This window comes from Mustela nigripes, chromosome 8 (genome assembly GCF_022355385.1).
Source record: "Mustela nigripes isolate SB6536 chromosome 8, MUSNIG.SB6536, whole genome shotgun sequence".
In the NCBI taxonomy this organism is placed as follows: Eukaryota; Metazoa; Chordata; class Mammalia; order Carnivora; family Mustelidae; genus Mustela; species Mustela nigripes.
The window spans coordinates 66,969,480-66,994,339 of NC_081564.1; the positions used below are offsets into that span (position 1 = coordinate 66,969,480).

The window sequence follows — 24,860 nt, forward strand, 5'->3', positions numbered from 1 at the left end:
GAACAGGTGATGGGGATCAAGGAGGGCACTCATCGGGATGCGCACAGGGTGATGTATGGAAGTGCTGAATTACTATACTGTACACCGGAAACTAATATTACAATGTATGTCAACTGTACCAGAATTTAAATTAAAAACAACACCAAAAACCAACCAAACAAACAAAAACAATATACAAAAAGAACTCTCAAAAGCCAAACATAGGGCGCCTGGGTGGCTCAGTGGTTAAGCCGCTGCCTTCGGCTCAGGTCATGATCTCAGGGTCCTGGGATCGAGTCCCGCATCGGGCTCTCTGCTCAGCAGGGAGCCTGCTTCCTCCTCTCTATCTCTCTCTGCCTGCCTCTCTGCCTACTTGTGATTTCTCTCTGTCAAATAAATAAATAAAATCTTTAAAAAAAAAAAAAAAGCCAAACATAAAAACCCCAAACAATCCAACATAAAAAGGACAAAAAGTATGAACAGACATTTCATGGATGGCAAAGAGCACAAGATGCTCCACGCTATGGGTCATTAGGGAAAGGCAAATTAAAAGCACGATATACAATTACACATCTCTTAGAATGACTTTTACAAAAAGACAATACTAATTGTTGGTGAGGATGCGGAGTGACTGCAACTTTCTTACACTGCTAGGAGGAATGCAAAATAGTGCGGTCACTCTGGAATAGAGTTTGGCAGTTTCTTATAAAGTTGACCATACATGTACCATGAACCCCAAAACACCATTACTAGGCATTTATCCAGCAGAAATCAAAACTTACATTCCTCCCAAATTCTCTACCCAAATATCTGTAGTAGCTTCATCATAACTGCCTCAAAAGAAAAACAGCCCAAATGTCTTTCAATTGATAAACAAATTAACTGTTTCCCCTTCCGGGGAATATTACTCAGTAATGAAACAAAAGGAATGACACAACAACATGGATGAATCTCCAGACTCCAAAGACGACATTCTGTATGATGTCATTTACATGACAATCTGGAAAAGAAAGACTTACAGGAAGAGAATGGGGTTCTGGGGCTGGCAGGGTGTGGCTACAGAAGCGCCAAGGGACTCTTTGGGGAGAGGACCCTTTCCTTCATCTCAGCTGTGGTGGCAGATGCCCGATTCTATGTGTGCGGCAACTCAAAGGGCTGTGCGCTAACAAAGGAAAACTTTCTCTGTACAATTGAACAGATTATTTACTGTCTTAAAGAAATAGTAACAATCATCACCTGTGCTAGTCAAATAGACCAACTGCTTTCAAGGGAGAAAGAAAATCTGGCGGCAGATCCCGAGCTCGGCTCCATACACCCTGTTTGAGCCGACCACATTTCTCAGCAAAAACCTTTCATACTCAGCCCTTTGTAACCTCTGTACACTCCTGAAGTTTCTTCTTCTGTGTCCTCATCAAAAGTTCCTTTTTATTCTCAAAACAGGACTACTATTAAACATCTGGGAACAAAACCAAGTGTTTTGTGAAATGACAGAAACTGAACATCTCACCAGAAATGAACTACCTAGGGGCGCCTGGGTGGCTCAGTGGGTTGAGCCGCTGCCTTCGGCTCAGGTCATGATCTCAGGGTCCTGGGATCGAGTCCCGCATCGGGCTCTCTGCTCTGCAGGGAGCCTGCTTCCTCCTCTCCCTCTCTCTGCCTGCCTGTCTGCCTGCTTGTGATCTCTGTCTGTCAAATAAATAAATAAAATCTTTAAAAAAAAAAAAAAAAAGAAAAAGAAATGAACTACCTAGTCAAGTTAGATAGGTTACTGAGAAAAGCTTATCACACCCAAAGTACTACAGTGATGGCTCTTTCCACAGCAATCTGTGTATTGGCCCAAAACAAACAAAAGGCTTATTAGAGAAGAATTATTTCTAGAGGTCTTAATGGAAGTCAGAGGAAACAGTCAATGAAACACTAAATATTTAATTCAAAACACTCAGTATACTCTGTTGGTAGCCTGATATATGCCTTATAATTAATAAAACAGACTTTCTCCCTAAGAGTCTACATTCTATCTGTTAACAGATAAAACTCTACAGAAGGCAGAGAATGGGAGAGAATAAATAATAGAACCAATTACAAAAACTCAATCTATATGTAGAAATAAATACGAGAATGCTTCTATATTATAAATACATAAGAAAATGCATACCATTTAATCAAATGGAGCCATTATTTATTATTACTTTTTTTAAATGACTTCTCTCGTGACACTAAAATACTATATTATTCTACTGTGTGATGTCCATCTTTTAGATGGATATAATATCTTGAATAAAACATCACCTTTTGAGAAGTTCGAAGACCTTAAGATAATTCTCATAATTCCATCATTGAGAGAAGTATTGTCTAATTTTCCCGAATTACTTATGCATGTTGCTAAAGATAGAAACCGGTACATAAAGCAATGGTGCCCTTTCTTCACATGCAATCTGACATGAAAGTGGAACATTTAAGGGACCGAGCAGAGGAAAGCTGCTCCAGGAGCAGTAAGGGCCCTGGGAGCCCTAGTTGCTCACATTGCCACTACCAAGGATGATATGAAATCTAGAGGAGAACAAAACACAAATTGCAAAGCCATAATCACCCAATCCTAGACGTAGGAGGGACCATACTTAACTTTCCATCAGTCTCTTCTATGGCGCCTCTGAAGCTGAGTCACTGGTGTCATATTAGTCCTTTCCCCAGTGAAGCTGAAACACAGGCCAGAGCCCGCACTGTTCTATGTGAGACACTGAAATGTACAAACCAGCTACTGCTCCCCTTCCGGTTACTGACAACCACATGCCCACTTGGCACAACCGAACAGAGTGGGGCAGATCTATCTGTGGCTGGTTCCTCTAAATCAGTGACCCCTCTAGGTCCAACTCGAATGACACAGCCACTCAAATGCCTCATGCTGTACTAGCACTAGAGCTGAAAGATTACCAGAAGAACCTCACTCAAAGTCTTCGGACTGCAAAACTAATGAGTCTGCCCTGAAGAGGCCTACTTTGAACAAAAATTGATAGTGCCCGGGGCGCCTGGGTGGCTCAGTCATTAAGCGTCTGCCTTTAGCTCAGGTCACAGTCCCAGGGTCCTGGGATGGAGGCCTGCATCAGGATCCCTGCTTGGCAGGAAGCCTCCTTCTCCCTCTCCCACTGCTCCCCCTGCTTGTGTTCCTTGTCTTCTCTCTCTCTGTCAAGTAAATAGATAAAATCTTAAAAAAAAAATTGATAGTGCCTGATCTGATTTTAATTCTAAGAGGTGGCAGACCAGAAAACTCCAGAAGCAAACACTCATTGATAAAAAATTTAAAAATTCTTCTTATAGTGACAGGTAGTTCTATCTACTTCCCCAAATCCTTCTTCCTTGCCAGTCCAATAATGTTTTTAGTTACAAATGTGATTTTGCTTTCCCCTACCTTTACCTGCTGAAATGTTATTCACCTTTTAGGGTCTTGATTAAATTTATCCTAGGTTGGAATCACCCCTTCATTCTATGTACCTACGGCATTCTGTACAACTTCTCATTTTCTGCCTTGTATTATAGTTGGCCACATAGGAATTCTACTGGATTCAAACAGAATTTATTCCTAAACTGTATTTTCATTTTTTCCTTAGTCAGAGAATAAACTTTGATGTTGTAAGCATTAAGGACCCAGATAATGCAAAAATGGATGGACTGGTTATATACTGTTTCTAGCTAGAATTCGATATAATACCCAAACAAGAAACTTCTAACAGTTAGATTTAAAAAAAAAAAAAAAAAGTCCACTGTAGCTTACTTAGAATATCATACGGGTAGCAACATTTTTATTCATTCCAAAAATATTTACTAAAACTTGCTCTGTAAAAACACTGTGCCAAGTATACAAGAGTAGAAAAATAAACCCAGGCCAGACTAAGTTGAGCAACATAATATACTGAAGAATTTCTCTGCAGTCCGTCCATAAGGGCCTTGACCTTCCCAGAAAGCCCTGCTACCCCCACTCCCAGAGTCCATGGTTGTACTACTGCAATCCCCTCTAGTTTCTTATTTTCCAGTGATTAGAAAAATGTACTTGGTGGAGGAGAGGCAGCTGTCGGTCTTCCAGTGATCCATTTCTCTACTAACAGACTTTTAGTGAGCACATGTGGCAGTAAATAAAAGCTACATTTCTCAGCTTCACTGCTGCTAAATGTGGTCACATGATGAAGCTCTGGACTATCAGACTTAAGTATTTCACAGCAGCTTTTGGGCATCTTCCTAAGAGTCATCTGGTGTTTTGTCTCCTTTTTTTTGTCTCTCTTTGTCCCCTCCTATCTTATGGCTTGAACTTGTGTGCTGACTGGGGCAGTAACAACAAAGATCAGACTCTGAGGATGGTGGAGGCGTACCAAAAGCAATTTCCCCAAAGGTGTCCATGCCCCAATCCCTGGAACTAATGAACGATACAAGTCGAAAGAGAACTCGCAGATGGAATTAAGACTACAGATCTTAAAAGAGCTAATCCTGAACTATCCAGATGTGTACAGACAAATCATATGAACCCTTTAAAGCACAGAACACCCTCTGGCTAGAGTCAGATGTGGCAAAAGGATAAGTCAAGAGTGCTTCTAAGCATGAGAATCACTGGATGTGCCTCTGGGCTTTAAGATGTAGGAATCCATGTGCAAGAACCAGAGAGGGGCTTCTAGAAGCTAAGGGAAGTTCCCCAGCTGAGTGCCAGAAGGGTAAAGGTGACCTCATTTCCACAATCACAAGGAACCGTATTCTGCCAACAACCTGGAATCTAGAAGGAGATTCTTCCCAGAGCCTTCTGATAATAGCCCAGCAGGGCCAACAACTTGGTTTCAGCTTTGTGAAACGTGCAGCAGACACCAGCTGAGCCACAGAACTCTGGAATAATACATTTAGGTTGCTTTAGGCAGTTTAGTTGGTGATGATTTGTTTTAACAGCTAAAGGAAACTAGCACTTACTGGAGTAGAACCTCCATCAGCCCTTGAAGGCATGCTCTGGACTTCTACTGGGAGAAAAATAAAATTCTTTCTTCTTTAAACTACTAAAATTGTCAGTTTTTTTCAATTACTCACAGTTGAACCTAAATTTGACTGATACACTTGATGAAATCCTTTTAACATAGCACAGTATCATCATCACCAACATCTAAAGAATAAGAGGCAAAAGTGAAATACTATTTCAAGCTGCGAACACTTTATATACATATATATGTAATGACAATAGTTTGCTTTTTAAAAGGCTATTTTCACTTTCTCAGTTGCAACAGAGAGATTGTGTGTTATATAACACTTAGCATGTGACCCAATTTAAAGAAAGTCTTTAAAAAATGGTGTCAGTTTGCATCACTACCACTGTCTAGACCAGTCAGGATTAGTAATTACTTACTGGATACAATAAGGTCAGTTTACATCAGCAAAAGAGATGCAAATGGTTTGGAAGGAACGAAAAGCATAATTTCAAGCAAGCACTACATGTCACAGTGAAAGAAAAAAAACAGGTGAGGCTTAAAAAATGCCTAAAATCTTTAAATCATTACAAAATATTCCATTTCATGACTGCAATATAAAAACATACTAGAAAACCCTCACACCACCTTTCTTCTTCATAAGGAATCAAAGACTTCTGCAAACAACATTTCAAGCTAATTTGACCTTCAATTTAACATGAAACATTTGATTTCTAGATATGTAAGGAATGCAACACTTGTGTCAAATATTTAATAATTTAGTTGAACATTCTTGGTTTTGTTCTGGAATCTTTTATTCACACTTCAGGTGTCGCTTTGGGATAATCTAAAAAATTAAAACCTTTTGACGTCTATCAGAAAGGACTTCAGTTCTCCCTTCATGTGAAGGTGGTCTGTGAAATACCCACTAATACATAAATGAAAAAAAAAAAATAAACAGCCATTCTCAGTCATGTTATTTGTATTTTAGAACTACTTCAGTTTGATCAAGTATACCCAATTTTAAGAACCAGTATGTGGAAAGAAGAAATTGATTTGCAAATGGTGAGACTCAGGAAGGAAAAGAGAAATGAATTCTGCGAACTGTAACAATGAATAAGAAGCAAAAACAAAGCCTTTTAAAAATAATCATGTAAGTAGGTGGGAGACGGTGAAGTGTGCACGCCAAAAGGCAACTACCAAGGGCTGGGCACATTTTATTTAATTTGAACAGCTAGCAAGAAGCAGAGGCAGGTCTCACTCTGCCTATAATATTGCTAACTTTCATACACTGACTCTACTACATGCACAAGAATTTTCTTTCCAGAGTTGTATGTATACATATGTGAAAAAAATGTCCAAATACATGGCATTATTTATTTTATTGGATAAATCAATAATATTTCAAAGCCATGCTATGAAACGCTCTCTCCCACCACAGGTGATACACACACAAAATGCTTACAAAATTATGTACGCTATAGCCTGTTTTTTTTTTTTAAACATATACATACATATGAATAGAAAATCATCTGGACTGTTACATACTAAGGCATTAGTCTAAGGATTACTCAGAAGTGGGAACTATGGTTGTCTTCAAGCTTGGCTGTATTTTTGTAATGAGTCTGTGCTGCCCTTTTTTTTTAAAAAAAGGCAGGCTCCATGCCCAACGTGGGGCTTGAACTCACAACCCTGAGATTAAGACCTGATCTGAGATCAAGAGTCAGATGCTTAATGGACTAAACCACCCAGGTGCCCCAGATTCATGTTGCTTTTTTAAACCAAACTATTATTTTTGCATAATCATTTATTCTACAATTATTACTTAGGTACCAGGCACTGTTATAGGTACTTGGGATACGTTCATAAGGACAAAGATTCCTGTCCCTCTGGAGCTTATGTGGTTAGAAAAGAGAAACACAGGCAGTGAAAAGTCTTGCTTTGCTCTCACCCCACAACCATTTTAATCAGTTTCTTGTGTATCCTTCCAGATTTTTTCCATGTGAATAAGGACAAATACAAACAATATTATTCCTCCCAACTTAACAATCATGCACTACACATACTCTTCCCTGCCTTCCTTTCTTCGTGTGTCTCAGAGCCTATTATATTAGTACCTGTATTTTGTTATTTAGACGAACACTGTCTATCGGGTCAGTGCAGCAATTTATTCAAGTAAATCTTTACTGGGGCGCCAGGGTGGCTCAGTCATTAAGTGTCTGCCTTCAGCTCAGATCATGATCCCCAGGTCCTGGGATCGAGCCCCACGTTGGGCTCCCTATTCAGCGGGAAGCCTGCTTCTCCCTCTCCCACTCCCCTTGCTTGTGTTCCCTCTCTCGCTGTCTCTCTCCTTCTCTGTGTCAAATAAATAAATAAAATCTTTTTATAAATAAATAAATAAGTCTCTAATGATAGGATACTTGAGTTGCTTCTACCCTTTTGCTGTTATTAAAAAAAATACTGCCCAAATAAACTTGTATACTGTCATTTTGACAAATACAGGTATGACAGTTGGGTCAAGGAATAATGTATTTAGAATTTGGGTAGACAGTACCACATGGTTCTTCAAAGGAGTTTTACCAACTTATAGTCCCACAGGCACAGTTTGAGAGTGTCTGGATATAACTGCACAAAAAGATTTTTCTAATTCAATACATAAAATGTAATCTCGGGGAAGTTTTAAATTGTACTTTTCCCATTAGAGTAAAACTGAGCATTTTAAATATATTTAAGGGTTACCTTATTCCCTTTCATATAACTTTAAAAAATCCTAATTTTTGTGAATAGGTGACCTTGAGGCAAATTGGTCAGTACCTTCAGGGTGTCTAGATGCAGCTATGGGCCTGGCTTCAATTCAAGTAGGTATTATTTTTCCTCTTTTGAGAAAATGTCAGGAAAGTGAATAGCCAGGATTAGACTATGTGGACAGTAACTGTGTCTTACTAGTTCCTCTATGTCTAGCCAAAAGGCCTGGTGCTCCCTAGGTGTCCAATCAAACATCTGCAATGTAAAGAAGGCACCAAGAAGATATTTTCTTTGGACGTTTATAGCACAACAGCACCACCAAGGGGAGCTTCAGCTCAAGCATTCCCCCCATCGAATTTCCTGCAGCCAGATCCTAAGCCACAGCAAACACATCACCAAATTGCAGACAGTAAGACTGCTGTATAAACGCTCCTTGCAAAGCAAATCTGGGTTCCGCCCTCCAGATTTAATGGTGCCCCTTCACCTCCCTCTACAGAACATCTGAGGCTGCCGCTGTCAGAGTGAATGTGTGGCCAATCACACTGCCACAGGAAATCCTGCTCTGTTTTCTCAGCCCAAAGGCAAGATCGGCCCAAAGGCCAATATCAACCACTCAGGTGACCAACAAGGGCACTGACGTGAGCATTCACAGGGCAGGAGCTCTGCCCACTTACTCTAAGTAAAGACACCATGACTGGAAAGTGGGCATTTCCTTCGGAACAAAGGAAACTGAACACAGGCAAAAATCAAGGCAGAGGACGTCCATGTCAGATGTAGATTAAGCAAGTAAAAAAGAAAAAGGCAAAGATAGCATTTGAATGAATTCAGCTGAATTTTCTATTTTGAAGAGAAATACAAACATGGATCTTAAGCCTAGAATTTAAGACTGAAAGTAGTCATTCATTTTTCCCAGCCACACTGGGGAATAATTTATGATGGCCCTGTGACAGGTAGAACCCAAAGATGGCTACAAAGGAATAGAGCCTCCCTGTGTTTATGTCCTTTTGTGGTCACCTCCTTTTGAATCCGGGCTGGTCCCGAGACCTGCTTTTGACAGATAAAATGTGGTAAAAGTGATTTTCTGGGATAGGTGAGCTAGGTCAGTTTCCGTCACTCTTAGGATGCTTCCCCTTTTTTTAAATTTAATTATAGTCGACATAAATATTGTATTACTTTCAGGTATACAACACAATGATTTGCTATTTAGGGGCTGTTTCCTCTTGTGAGAAGACCAAGCTGGCCTGGAAAAGAATGAGCGGCTCTAGTCAACATCTCGACAGACCTCCCGCCCCCCGTCAGCTAACAGCTGGCATCAACTACCAGTCATGAGCCGGGGTAACACTGGACATCCAGCCTAGCGGCTGTCTAGCTGCAAGTGTGTAAGAGACTTACAGCGAGCATCACTCAGTTAAGCAATCGGTCCACAGCACTGTGAGACGGAATTCTAAATCATTGTTTTAAGCAGCTAACTTGGGGGGGGGGGGGTTTGTGACGCAGCCATAAACAACCAGAACATATTTTATAGCCACGCCCAGGCAAGATGAGCAATGAACTTATCAATTTAGTATGGTAACATTCCCAGCTTCTGACTTTTCAAGAAAGAGACCAGGCCCTCTTAACGGGGAATAAACATGATTTATGTATTCTGTGTATCCCCTTTCCCTTCCAACCCCCTGATAACTCTGTTGTTAATAAATATTTATTAAATGGAAGCATGAATAATACAAAACAGCTAACAATTGATTATATCGATGGAAGGAAGTAAGGGTATAATTAATTCGGAAATAGCAGATATTTAAAAGTATATACGATGAACTCTGTAATACACACACATTCATATTCACTCCTATCCCCCATCCTCTGAAAGGGTATTAGAGCGATGGTTCTTAATCTCAGAGCCCCTTTAGACTCCTAAAAAAATTATCGAGGACCCAAAAGCTTTCCATGTCAAGATTATACCTATAAGAATTAAGTAGAATAAAAATAAAAAATGAGAAATATAAGAAATATTTAATTCATTTAAATCTAATAATTAATACATTACATGTTAATATAAATAACATTTAATAAAAAAAATAACTCCTTTTGAAAACAAAACAAGATGTCTGAAGAGTAACACTACTTTCTATTTCTGAAAATCTTTTTACTGTCCGGCTTAACAGAAAACAGATCCTCATTCCTGCTTCTTAAGTCAATCTTGTTTTAGTTGAAGCATATTAAGAAAATGTAGTCTTAGACTATACGTACTTGGAAAGGCAGGACTTTTTTTTTTTTTAGATTTTATTTATTTATTTGAGAGAGAGAGAGAGCACACATGGGCACAAGCAGGGGGAGGGGCATGGGAGAGAGAGAGAGAGACAGACTCCATGCTGAGCAGGGACCATGGACCCTGACATCATGACCTGAGCCAAAGGCAGACGCTTAACCAACTAAGCCACCCAGTCACCTAGTGCTGGAGGACTATTTTAACGTCCTTTCCAGAAAATTGTACATATTCTGCTTAGATACTATAATAAAATTCAAGTGGTAGTTTCCTAAAGATTAGTTAAAATATGGAATCAGAAACAGTAACAGAAGATTTTTTGAGTCTTTTGCATTAAGACTTATTGGTCTCTTTGTACATTCAATGAATCTTTTCACCCATGCTTAATTTTGTAACTTCATGCTTTGGCCATCTGAAAAATATTGGTTTGCTGAGTTATACAGAGCTCACAAATACTGATACATTTCATCACACAACAGCCGAAATTGTCACAGTTACCACCATCTTCGATCTCATCACAAAATTCTTTAATTATTGGGAAGCTGTCAAACCCGTGATCCCAATATGATTTTTTTAAAATTCTAATTTTTGCTTGTAAGTTCCAGTTTTATCATTGGCAACCAACACTAGTGGTTGTTTTCTCTGAAGCGACAGGCTCCTTTTATTCACTTTTACAAAAATGTCTGCCAAGTCTAAATAACCACAGACTGTCACTCATTCTTTAACATAAAAATGGTATCTTGTCCCAAAAGTGGCTAGTTTAGTTCACAACACAGTCAGACACTCACATTCCTTAAGACAACCAAAACAGCTCAATCTTAATGGTAGAAATGCTTTATGTCAATTGGTTTTACCACACAAAATATCTCAAAGACATGTATCCAAAGGTCAAGATTTATCACAACTAATCAGTTTTACTATGTCACCAAGGACATAAAAGAAGAATGGTTTTCACCCCTTTCACTGCAAGTATGCGGTTGTAAAAAACAGGGAGTACTGGTACAATTCATGGCCATTTGCCCTGACTTGTTGTACCCTAACTTTGCTTTTATGATACTGGTTCAGAATGTCAGCACAGTGGAAATGCCAAATGACACCTTATTATAGAAAGAGCTTAGACCCCAGGGAACCTGTGTGGTCTGTGGACCATACCTTGAGAACCTCTGCATTGGTGTAAGCAAGAAAGAAGACCATGGAAACTGTACAGAGTGGACATTGGACTCTTTGCTAACAGAGAATCTGAGTTTAATGTGGTTGACACCTGTTTCTCCTCTCCAGTAGTTGTCAATGCCAGGTAGGCCATAAAGAGAAGCACGAACACTTCTGGGCTCAGGTCACACCTGGATTCCAATTTCAGCTCCATTGCAGTAGGCGGGAGAGTGTGGTGATTCACATGAGTCGCCAATTACTGGCAGTATCTGATAGGTGGCAGACATATAGAAAATATTTGATACATGATTAAATGATCCCCAAATACCTACCCTTATTTTATTTTTATTTTTATTTTTATTTTAAAGATTTTATTTACTTAATTTGTCAGAGAAAGAGAGAAGACAAGCAGGTAGAGGCAGAGAGAGAAGCAGGCTCCCCACTGAGTGAGGAGCCCGATGTGTGACTCAATCCCAGGACCCTGGAATCACAACCTGAGCCCAAGGCAGCCACTTAACCAAATGAGCCACCCAGGTGTCCCTCTATCCTTATTTTAAAACAGTCACATATCACATTATAAAATATTCTGTGAAGAATCAGGATATGTTTTGAATTTCAGTGACTGAGGGGTTCTAAGTGAGAAATTTAGAACGATGTATTAAGGTACCATTATTATGTTAAGTAAATAATGTACAATGTTCTTATGCTTCAATATGATCTTGTCTCACTAATAAAGGTAAGAAAAGAGGCACGTTTTAGATGGAAAAACAACACTAATGGCCATGTCATATTGGGTTCCTACAGACGTCCATCTTAATTTGTGATCCTCAAACCCGGAAAGCCCCCCAGATCTTTTTTAAACAGGGTTCCTAAGTAAGTGTAATTTCGTCATCAATTAACTCCTCTCCTACGTGGTTAGAAAGGTTTTGGCTATGTGCCATCCTTGGGGAAAACTGTCACTCATCTTGTTCTCCACAGGGAGATTCTCTCACTGAACCCCAAGTGACAAAGCTTGCGAGATGAAAGGAGCTGAGACCCCACACAATTCACACTCCAATCTTCTCAGCTGCTACAAGAAGATCGGCAATGGTTTCTTAAAAACAACACGGGGATCACAGGCTTAGAAAGGTTGACAGCAACTCACCCAAGGCAGGATATAATAATAAATGTCTCATACACAGATTATTTGCATGCTTTTAGTTTAAAACTTCCTTTTTAAGAAGCACTTGGCAATGGAAGGTAGTATACTATTGCGGATGAAAGACAGATGAAGGCTTAAATCCCAAAATTGTCACTGTCCAGCAAGGTGATCTTAGATAAATTATTTCTCTGAGATTTAACTTCTTCTCTATAAAATGGAAACAGCAACACCCGTACATCAGGTAACACAAACAACACTCTACAGGGCCCAGTACGTAGCGCATGGCAGAGACCAATTTTACAAAAACCCTGAAGTGGTCGTCCATATGGCATGCTGTTTCTACCTCACCAGTCACCAGGAGATTTTAACTGTTTCAATCCAATTAAAGTGTCAGAATGTCATCATTCAAATACCTCCTGAGCCACCAGGAACAAGGCCTGCTGCTGTCTGTCCTTTAACCAGGAAAATTAAGCGCCTGGTGATTGCTACTCGTAAAGCAATTCACATATAATAACTCATTTATTCCCCCTGACAGCCCTGGGAGGATATGCCCAGTTATAAAAGAGGAAACCGAGGCGTTTTAAACAAATGGACCACTGTGACCGCTGGAAGCATTCATTAAAGTCTGCGACAGAGAGTACTTCCTACCCTGCCAGCAGCTACCTCTCCTCACCTCTCTCTTCCTCCCTTCCATAGGCAGTCCCTCCTCCCTGCGCGGCCCTGTCCCCACTCCATCGGATTCTGCACGCCCTTCCACTAGACACACGAGTCAAACTCAATCTCCGAAACTTATGTTCACTCGCTTTCTCCTATTCACACAACCCTTATTTCTTTGTCATGGAAAAGGTGCTTTTTACAAAATGTCCGTGAAGCATGTGCAGTTCACCAACAGGAAAATGTTTCCTAAGTCACTTTATTTCTCTTAATCTGGCCTTATCATTTTCTAACATATCAGGTATCACACTTATGTTAGAAAAGGGAAGGGGGAGAGAAAGAGAGAGAGAATACAGGAGCAAAAATGCATGCCTTTTTTCTCTCTTTTGTTCCGGGAAGAACACTAGGCAAGGAGCTGGGAGACGTGCTTTCTACGCCTGCCTTGGCCACAGCATTCCCTTGGACTGGTCACATAATACATCTAGGTTTCAATATTTCTGTGTGTAAAACATGCAAACTTATCTTGGATGTTCTATGAAGGTCCTTCTAAATCTAAAATTTTGCGACTTGTGTTTAAAACCAAGATATTCCGGACGCCTGGGTGGCTCAGTTGGTTGGACGACTGCTTTCGGCTCGAGTCATGATCCTGGAGTCCCGGGATTGAGTCCCGCATCGGGCTCCCAGCTTCATGGGGAGTCTGCTTCTCCCTCTGACCTTCTTCTCGCTCATGCTCTATCTCACCTCCTCTCTCTCAAATAAATAAATAAATAAAAATCTTTTAAAAATAAAAAATAAAAAAAATAAAACCAAGATATTCTGTTTACGTCAAAGCCACTCAAAAACAAGGCTTTTAAGGGCCGTACTAATGACAAAGACACCTGCGCAGGAGATTCATTATGACACATGACAAAGCTGTGCATGGTGAGGCCATTCAATCCTTTACTACCTCCTCTAAGATACATTAGTTCCAATCCTTTGGCAAGTGACATACGAAACCTAAAATAGTATCAGCTAGCTACTTGAATAACACGGTGACAGGTTTTTCCAACTGGCAACAGAAAGGCATAACTAGGTAAAAAGTCTTTATGGGACATAATTTCCCATGGGCCTCTTGAGTTTCTACAAATCTTGAAAGTAGAGGCATTGCTGGCCTTGTGCTCTGGACCATCTATCCATGGATGTCTGCAGAGCGAAGAGATGTCAAAGGTGGAGACAGTGTCTCCCTCTAGAGCATAGGGCGGTTTGTTTGCTATCAAATACATTAAAGATGTCTCCATGCAAAGGCTGGGCAGGTTTACGTGGAGCCTATAATAAAAGATCGGAGTTTCTGAAGCTCAGGGCCCCTCTTCTGTAATGCAACCCATTGCATGTAGAGATGTCACCTGACCTTTGTCACACTGCTTTGTGAGCATGGGGAACCACACAAGAAAATGATACTCTGGCTCCTCCCACTGCTGTGGTTAATAGGCTGTCCTTTGTTTCTGACCCAAGAATACTGAGTCTCTACCAGGACCCATGAGGCTGTGGGACCTAATCTGTTAGCTTATAAGTTGAGTAAAAATCTCAGATCCTTTATAGAAGATAGGAATAGGGGCGTAATAATTCATGGCTAAAGGACAAAGTACGAACTCTCCCTATTACCTCTACAATAGGACTACAACATTCTATAAAGCTCTATGCAAGTTATTTCAATGTTTAATATCCCATGTGACAATTCTGTTCATAGAAGTCTGTACTTCCAAGAGAAATTCAGATCAATGTAGGCCATGCTACTTTAAAAGTTGGTATTTTGAATGGGCCAGCAGTCTAAACCAATTGAAATTAAACCAATTATGAAGTTATCACATGTCCCATCAAGTCTACTGAGACACTCTTATTGTAAATATAAGCCACCTCTGATAGTTAGAAATTTTCTATTGGAAACACAGATTTTCAACTGGGAGCTACGTGCTCTCAATGTAACTTCTTAAGAAAAGGCTGAACTAAAAAGCAAACTATGTCAGATTTTAGTTTAGTTACCTTCAAAGTAGCACTAACTGCAGGAAGTGCAGGAAGACAGATTTTCAAGGCAAAACATTTTTCCTTCCTTTCTTGGCTACTGTTATGCCAACATCAAATAAGGATCGGCAAAGTCCAAAGCCATGGAGAAGGTGAAAGTTCTTTATTGCCTGGGCATTAGGCAAAAACCACTTAATTTTGTCTTTTAAAATAAATAATGTAAGTTTAATAGAAGTACTTCCACTGCAAAACTATTGCTCAGATCTCCTACCAATGTAAAGCATATTCTTGAGAACTCTCTATATTCAGTGAAGTTTGCATTTAGTGAAATATTTGGGAAATACAGGCGAGGTGATGATTCTTTGGGCAAGGATTCAGAATCCAGGAATATTAACAGAGTGCAAGAAATTTTTTGTAGAGATGTTATCCAGATTTATTTTTAGGTTAAAATTATTTCAAAAATGTCATAATACTGTAATAGAAAAAAGAGAGCTATTAAAGACTTTGCAAGCCTCTGATAACTCTCGCAGCACTCACATGAAGTGCACATATGCTATTTTAGAGATGGAAAACAGAACTCACCAGGATTTCAGAACAGAACTGAACTATTTCTTATAACCCTTAATATCATAAAATTCCTCCCCTAAAGAAATAATTTCCTGACTACAATGATATCAGATAATGATAAGCATACAAACTGAATTAAAGATTTGAAAAATAAAACCAATATGAGTATAAACTAACAATTTCTAGATACAATGAAGGGCACTAGGCTGAAATTAAAATGTAAAATATCTCAAGGAGAACTTCGGCAGTGGTAGGCACACAGCAAAACTTAGTAAGTACTTAAATGAATTAAAAATAAACTCTCATGTCAAGGATTAGGTGGAAGAAAAATATTAGAGTCAGGGTGGAAAGATACACAGTTCTTGTCCTCTTTTCCACATTCACCTCCCAGGATAATATCTGCAGGACCTCAACACATCCACACCTTCCTCAGCTAGCAGGTTTAAGAAGGAAAGAAAGAAAGAAAGAAAGAAAAAAAGATTTTCCACAGTCTTTGCAACTATAACTCTATGTATTTAGCTATATTATCGGAAGAGAGTTGAAATGAGGGGTGAAAGTGGCAAAGAGAATGATCAACAAGGGCTTGGTCTCCTTTTGGCAGAGAACCATCTGTTTAAGAAAACCCCCAGCAGCTTGGATACATGATCCCACGGCAGGTGAATTACTCTCAGAGACAATGCTTCGTGGGTCTCACTCTGCTAGTGCCATGCAAGGAACACAAGCTTTTAATCTGGAACATTCGCCAGTTGTGTTGCACCAACACCCTAAACTATTTAAGCCTTAAGTCTTCTACTAGTCTTAAAGATAACAAAAAAGAAACAAGTGGCGAGATACTAATGGTGACAGGTAGGAACTTACCATTAAACGGACCTTACTTTAAAAGACAGTCCTCCTGAAATATCAGAACCAAGAGAAATAACCAGATAGGTTACTATATTATATATTTGAGTATTTTATGTTGTGTAATATAAATTCATCCCAACAACAAAGAGACCATTTGCTTCTTAATATTCTCTTGTATGTTTTCAGCTCAATGTATTGTTTGGTGCAGAAAAAAATAATCAATCCATGGAAACATTAATTCAGTGGGGAAAGCAGTGAGGAAGCCTGATGTGGTAAGGTAATACCAGGAAGTATTATTAAAAGCAAACTGTCTATTTTCCTTTGATTCCATGAGCCGTCCTGAAAGATCTTTATTTGTTCAAAACACTAGAGCTAACCACTCAGAGTTAAATAGTCAGCCTGGTTTTTGCAGTCTTCAGAACCCTGGGTGACTACAATGTCTATTGTTACATATGCAGAGCAGAACAAGGACGCTTACATAAACTGACAGCTTGGGGTTGGTTAGACAGACAGAAGAAGAATTTGCAAGAGTTTATGTTCACTACTGGTGGCTGTAAATGGTAAGAAAAAGTAAAAGCATAAATCATGGATTGAAGCATTTTTAAATTCTCAAATTACATGATTAGAATTTACTCCCCCCCACAAAAACTCCCTCTGTACTATTAAAAGTCATAATTAAAAATCTAACCTATGCTTTATATTATTTTATTGTCAAGAGGTTTGAAAGACCAAAACATTTTCGAGGTTCTGTACAGTCATCAACTTCCCTAGCTCCAAGCAGCAGGAGGTAGGTACAAAATGCAGCCCAAGACAATTGACTTAAAGTCTCAGAGTGATGGCTGCCAGAACTAAGCCTAAACTCTCAGACACCAGCCCACCCTCTAAGAATCAGTCATTAAGTACTTATTAAAAGTCTACAGTGTGGTCATTTGAGAGTTGATCTCCGTAAAGAAATGCAAAGAAGTATAGCACAAATCTTTTCTTTCCAGTAACTGCTACTCTGCTTAGGCAACAAGATTCGCAACTTCAGGCTAGGTCTGTGTGTCACAAGTACCTACGCTGGTCAGGTCAAGACGTTCAAGTTCTCTCTCTCCAATACCCACCTCAGGAAGGAGCCGCATTTTCCAGCAGGTAACTCTCTCCTTTCCTGGCCCCTTGTCCCTGCTCTTTGCCCAGAACCCGACTGTGACCCAGAACTTCTATGAAGCGATAAATAGGGCTGGTTGGGTCCTTCCTCTTTGCAATCTGAATAGGGAAACAGGAGCTATGGGGGTGTGTGGGTAGGCTGGGGACGGTGTGTCATGGTAGGAGGCCGGCCATTACAGGTTTTAAGATAAAACATACATGGGCAGGAAGCTGGCGGAAAACGCTCTACAGAAGGAAGAGGTGATACCAGGAACTGCCTCAACTTTTTTTCCAGGTCCAGACTACATTTTCTTCTGACACAGAAGCGTGGCTGTGAAAGGACAGGGAACTGCCATGACTGGGTGAGGTCAGAGCGGCAGAAACCTGCCAATATGCTACAAGGAGTAACGGAAGACTGAGCGCGAAAGGCAGGACCCCAGTGATTTACTATAAGGCAGGCTTCCTCAGCCTCGGCATTACTACATTCTTTGGTGTCCTGTGTATTACAGGATATTCCTGGCCTCTACCCACTAGATGTCAGTAGCCATCTCCTCCCCAGTTGCAGCAACCCCCAAAAAACCCCAATCAAACCAACCAAAAAACCCCACAAAACAATGAATAAAACAAAACCTTATTCTAGCCATTGCCAAATGTCCCCTAGGGACAAACCCCCCCACGGCTGAGAGCTACTGTTCTAAAGAGGTTGAACTGTAACCTCTGGCAAAGGGAAGCCATGGACTGATTTTAAGCACAGAGAGTCATTTTGTCAGATGCGCTTTTCAAATGGAAGCAGCAGTGCAGAGGCCAACCGTGGCAGGACAGGTAAGGAGGCAAAGGACCCGGCAGGCTAGTGACACAGCACGGCTGAGGATGGTGGACATGCGGACCAAGGCAGGCGTGGTGGAGAAGGACACGGGGCACAGGTGAATGCAAGTTTCGACGGCACAATGAGACGGAACTTCTCCAGGACACAAGTGGATAGAACATTTAAAGGAAAAGGAGAAATGAAGGAGAATTACTCGTAGGGTTCATTACTCTGGTTATTTAGGTGGCTGGGATGAGGGCTATCACACTATTACCTAGGACGGGGAATTTAATAAAAGGAACAGCAGGTTTGAAAATGAGTTGTTTTCAACTTAATGACAGTTTGAGGTAAGTGTGGGATATCCGGGTAGTGAGGTTAGTAGAGTGTGTGTTCACTCAGTCGACACTTACATAGACTACATGGTACGTGCCGGGGCCTCTACAAATATCAACTTCACTTAAACCCCACCACATCCACTGAGAGAACAACTACTGTCACCCCATCTTACCACAGGGAAGGTGCTGCACTAAGAAGTTAAGTAACTTCTCCAAGGTTCCACAGCTGGTAAGTTTTGGAGCCGGGATCCCCAGCTCAGAGTCTGTGCTCTTAGCCACCAAACTGGGATGCCTGCCTCAGGAAAAAGAACTGTGAATGTAGATTTGGATGGTTTTCTGTACGCAAGGCCTGGTAGGTGAAGTCAGAGGCATGCATGTGAACTCCTAGGGAAAATGAGCAAAGAGAGAAGAAAAAAACCAACGTAGCATGAAATACTGAAGGAAAGTTGTGCTTTAAGTCAAAGGCGAAGGCGAAGTCAGAGGAAGGAGCCAGTCAGGGAGATGGCAGGGTCAGCAGACAAAGTCTTAAGGGCAGGAAGTAAGTAATGACGTCTTTGTAATCCCTGATAAACCGTTGCATATAATCTACTCTTTATAAATGTTTTTAATTAAGTATAACCCCAAATAATGATATCAAATACTCATACTTACAGGATAGTCAAAAAAGACTTTAGAGTTGAACAAAACTCAAATCATACATGCTTGAGATTTTTCTAAAATACCAAGAGTTTATAGAAGATACACTGTCAGTGAATATGAAACAATAGCACAGAAACCATATGAAATCATTCCTTACATTTATGTCCAGCTAAAGCAGCTTTGAGAAGTTTTATTCACACTCTACTTCACAGCAATGTAACATGTTACTCTATTTTGCATTTTGTTGAAGATCACAGGAAATATTGGCTCTTCTAGGTTTTGCAACTGACAAATACAGAACTGTGTGGTCTCTTCCTAAAGCAGGATTTAGAAAATGTGTATATGAAACTGATTACTTCTCACTTGAAGGAGTTACTGGAGCATCTGGTGAATCTTGTGCTGTACTGCTATAATGAGTCTGTGTATCTAAACAGCTCTCGTTAGGCATTCCTCATCATACTTTACAATCCTATACCCTAAACACAAACATTTAGTAGAAAATGAGTTTCCTCAAGATGAAAAAAAAGTTGGCCCCCATTTCCAATTCAAAGCAAGTATTTCCCACAGGGATAAATCTTGATTTCCAGGTCCAAACTCAGAGTGTTTTCCAACCTTTACCGTGTATAGAAATCATCTGGGGATCTTGCTACAATGAAGGCTCTGATTCAGCAGGTCTAAAGCTGGGCTGACACTGGCATTTCTAACAGGGCTCTCTCTCCCCTCCTGGATGAAGATGTCCATCTACACGGGCTACTCACGTGTGACCCCTTGAGCCAGGAGCACTGGCAGCACTTGGAAATTTGTCAGAACTTCCAGTCCTCCATGGGACCAACACACCATACGGACATCAGCTGCTGAAACTGATGACGCCAGAAACTTACATTCAATTATTTCTTTCAAAATCCATTTATTTACAACTCATTCATTCACAGTTTTCTTTTTTGTTACTGAAGATTGGACCTTCTTTTCTCCCCATTCCTTCCATTATTCTAAACTGTGTATCTAATAGTTAAGCACCTTCCACAAGGCAAAAACCCAGCTGGTTCTTCCAGGCTTTTCTCTTCTAATCCCTACACAGGTCCACAACATGCCAGCTGAATGGAACTGGTTATTTTCTCAACAGAATGTCCTTTATCACACTCCCTCCTGTTCTGTGTTGTCATCGTTGCTGCTTTTCCCCATCAGGCCAATCTCGAGAGTCATCTCTCTCTACTCACTTTGCCAGATTTCTCAGGGAGATGTGATCTCACCATTCTCTGAGCCAACTACTCACCCTCATCTGAGGAGTTTTTCTCTCATTCTAACACTTACTGCATTCTGCTGTACACGTGTATATACTTGTCTTATCTCGGCTACTGAAGTAGAAGCTACCTGGGGGCAGGAATTTCTTAAAACTAATTTGGATACACCTTGCAAGGTGTAACACAATTTTTCACTAATACAATGTTAAATAAAACCCATTAACATCAAGTAAAGCAGTATTCCTTATTGATGATAAACTTGATCTAAATATTCCTAGGTCACAAATCCAAATTCTGTTTCTTATTTCTCCAAGTACAACTGGTTTTCTGCTTTACTCATCACAGACAGAAAATTGGGCACAATATTTTATTCGCTTCTCAACACTTAATACCTAGAAAATTTTTATTTAATCTTGCTTGACACATTATCAGAACATAAATTGTAAACCAGTTAATTTGACAATTTCTTACTGAACAGGCCAAATGTTGGTGTATCCACTGAGGAAAATGAATCCTGTACTGAAACCTTCCTCAAACCATTATGATGCTCCACATACACACAAAAAAGGAGACTGCAAAACAGCACAGTATCACTGAATCTCTCCCGTTAAATCTCTGAACTACAGCATAGTAACAAAAATTAATATTTAGAAACTAAAGACTCTTCAGAAGACCTGGAAGAATCTGAGGCATGAGGAGATGCTATTTGTGCTTTAAGTCATCATGTTAGTGTTAGTACGAAGTTAGTCAATAGACAAACACAAAAGTACAAACCCAAAAAGTAATCCAATATAATATTAAGACCAACCTAAATTAAACAGTGAGTCACTAGAAATATCCTCTGCTAAATTTTGAGGATAAATATAGAGATCAAGAACATAAGTTAATGTGGAGCAACTGCTAAAGAAGAGGACAGGTCAATGAGCATCTCTAACCAATGGATGCCAGGTGAGATCAGAGTTTAAAAGTGATGTGGACTTGTGATCACCGCCAATGACTGCAACACAAGACCTCGTCATCTGAACCGCACTGCGCCAAAAGCAAGACCCAGAGAAACAATCTGACTTCACTGACTTATGAAACAAATGTTCTATTTGAGAGCCATCACAACAATCTACCTTAAAGACCAAAAAGTATCCACACGTGTTTGAAAAAACAAAAACAAAGAAACCCTACAAATTATATTTATTCATCATTTGTTAATTAGGTTTCCTACCTTAAAGAGCATATCTTTGGCCAAGGGTGGAGAAGGGACCAGAAGGAGCTTCTGGTGATGTTGTGAGAGGCAGAACAATGAGTACCCCCGAAATATCCACCTCCCAACCACCCAAACCTGTGGATGAGTTGCCTTATGTGACAAAAGGGACTCTGTGGTTGTGATTCAGCCACGAACCATGAGATGGGTAGATGAGCCTGAGAGACCTGGAGAGAGCCAAGGCAATCACAAGGATCCTCAAAGTAGAAGAGGGAACCAGATGAGGAGATCAGAGTGACAAGATGTGAGGAGGACTCAACAGCTTACTGCTGATGGCTCTGATAGTGGAGGAAGGGGCCAGGAGGCAAGGGAGACTGGAGCTTCTAGCAGCAGGAAAAGGCAAGGAAAAGGTTCTCCTCTACAACCTCCAGAAAGGAGTCCAGCCCTATAGCATCTGGATTGCAGCCTGTGTTGAACTTTTAATCTACAGACTGCATAATAAATTTGGGTTGTTTTAAGACACTAATTTGTAGTAATTTGTTACAACAGTAATAGGAAAGTAATCAAACAGTAAACTGCTATTAAGAGAATTCTCTAAAACAAACTCAGCTACCCTGTGTAATGTGATGCTCTGCAAATGTGCAAAGATTTAGTTTGCATTCCTAAGAAATATACCCGCTCCTCTGTAAAATGCTAACACACAAAGCCTAAAATTAGATTTTATGAAAAGATGGAGAAGTAAATCCAATTAACTTTGATCAAGAAAGTGGGTTAGAAAATAAAGCAGAATGAGGTATGTTCAACTAAACAAGAAGGTGATAAATATTAAGCAGGAAAATTTGATACTCCTTGTGCATAACATTAAAAAGGGAGCAACACAGTACGCATTCCACTGAGTCAGCCAAAAGGCAAAGTGCGGTATTTCTCTTCAAGCTCCTATTTACCTAATGATCCTCTGGGCAGCATACTGATGGAGAGAACGGAACTGTGCCGACATGTTCGCTAAAGCGGCCAGACAGTTGGTGTGAAGGTACTTGTCCTGTAAGGAAACAGAAGGGTGAAAACAGACATCGAGTCTTCTCTACATCTGAAGCAAGATTAACTGGAAGCAAACGTAAACTCAATTGTCACTGATTTTTAGAGCGTTCAGGCCCACAATCCCTTTCCTCTCATTATAAAATCCTAAAAACTCCGTTTTATTCACTACACATCTGGAAGCTACATCTGGTGCAAAAGATTATGATGCTCTTTGTCGTCGCCTTTATCCCTGTCCTGGTGCATATCAGAACTATTTCACTGCAGAAACATTAATGCTTAACTACAGAGAGCTGCTGCAGAACCTCACAGTTACACAGACTATAGCATATACACCATAATAATCTTTTTTTGTTTTAAAGATTTTATTTATTTGACAGAGACACAGCAAGAGAGGGAACACAGCAGGGAGAGTGGGCGAGGGTGTAGCAGGCCTCCCGCCAAGCAGGGAGCCCAACGCGGGGCTCAATCCCAGGACTCTGGGATCATGACCAAAGCCAAAGGCAGACACTTAACGACTAAGCCGCCCAGGAACCCCCACAATCATCTTTCTGGAGTCAAAACATTCTCCATTTTTAAACATGTCTGACTTCTAGAGTTTCAGATAAAAGACTGTGAACATGTATCCACATTAGCCTCATTATAGTAAACTTGACCGTTTCTCTGAGCTACAAATTGCTTCTCTATTGAGCAGAACTGAAATTTGCTCCCAGATGCTGCAAATACAATCCAGCTAAAATTTTCCTTTCGCTCTTTAAAGTATTCATTCTACTTTTCTTTTCCATTTAAATTCATATTTCTTGTTCTTGTATCTTCATACACTTTGTTGTTGCTGCTTTTAAAGAGCAAATCAGTTTTAGTGGTCTAGCAAAGACAGACATCTTTTATCTAAACATGCCCCACTGCCCATTTTATGTAAAATACCTCTAATCCACACAACCTATTAAATATTAAGAAACAGATACTATATAAGGTAGAAGGAAACATCAAAGCAAAAAATGATGATCTTCTTATAATGTGTCAATATTTATTAATATTTTAGTATTATTTTATGTTAAAGTATATATTACATTATAAAACATGAATTACTTTTAATTAATAAAAAAGAAACACACTATACACATTACTTTAGAATCATGTATTTCAGTGACTATATGTACATCTGTTATTTTTTTTTACTATATTTCTTGAAAATGTTAGTATTCTACATATTGAGATTGCTTTAAACTACAGGCCCAACTGTACTATACATATAAAGATAAAAATAATTGCTATGGAATACTTACTCTTGTCCTCGTCATGTTGTACTGAATGGTTCTTATTACAACCAGTATCAGAAGACTCCCCAGTGAAATTTCAGTTAAAACCCGTTCTGAATACCAACTAATATTTTTTAAGATCTGTAATAGGGAAGAAAAGTTTAAGTAAATATGACTACTTCAGGGAATAAAGGATTATCCATGTCTAAAATCTCAGATAAGCCATGGCTTTGCTCTGAAGGTGAGTTAAACAATATAAAAGTGAATTGTGAGACTTTCAGTTCAAGATAGCAAAACAGTGCTGAGGTTCACTTCTTTTTCCTTCTTCCTTCTTAAATAGAAAAGAGATCTGGAAAACAGGAGGATATCATTAATACACAAAAAGGAAATATATTTGAAAGATGGGCAGCACAAAGGCAAGACCGAAAAACTGGAAAAAGTGGAAATAGGAAAACTGAGGAGTCTCTTGAAAAGTAGAGTTCTCTCAACAACCACAGAAAACCTTTATACTTGTGTTCAGGAAAAGCCAAGAACACAAATAAACCAAGATCCAGAAGATCCATGCCATGTTCTGCTCTGGCTGCTGAGAGCTGGTAGCTCTGGTGCTCACCTCCAGGCACCATAAGCAAGAACTGTTTTCTAGCTTAAGCTGGTGAAGTTCCACAGTGGAATGAAGGATGGACATCAGAGAGAGACAAAAACTGGACACTGCAGATTTGTGATTTGAAAGACTAATTCAAAAGTTCTCTCAGACAACAGCAATAAACAGGCAAAAAGATAAAGTATGAGAGAAAAGCCGAGACCTAATGTCTACTTAGTAAAAGTTCCAGAAAGTACAGACTAGAAGGAAAACAGAAAAATTAGTAATAGGATAAAGTTTTGCTGAGGAGAGGAAAAACTTCCAACATTATGAGGAGAAATAATGAGAAAAAGTAAAAATAGTTTGGCAAAACTTC

At 39.8% G+C, this 24,860-nt stretch overlaps 1 protein-coding gene across 2 annotated transcripts in view; it reads right to left on the reverse strand.

Moving 5' to 3' along the window:
• DYM (dymeclin) overlaps positions 1-24,860 on the reverse strand; it is a 335,066-nt gene that overhangs the window by 162,957 nt on the left and 147,249 nt on the right. For both annotated transcript variants that reach the window (XM_059409625.1, XM_059409626.1), the window contains exons 12-13: positions 23,932-24,045; positions 22,555-22,649 (exon numbers count right to left, since the gene is read on the reverse strand). In XM_059409625.1, the coding sequence (XP_059265608.1) occupies positions 22,555-22,649; positions 23,932-24,045 (209 nt within the window). The remainder of the gene's footprint in view (positions 1-22,554; positions 22,650-23,931; positions 24,046-24,860) is intronic.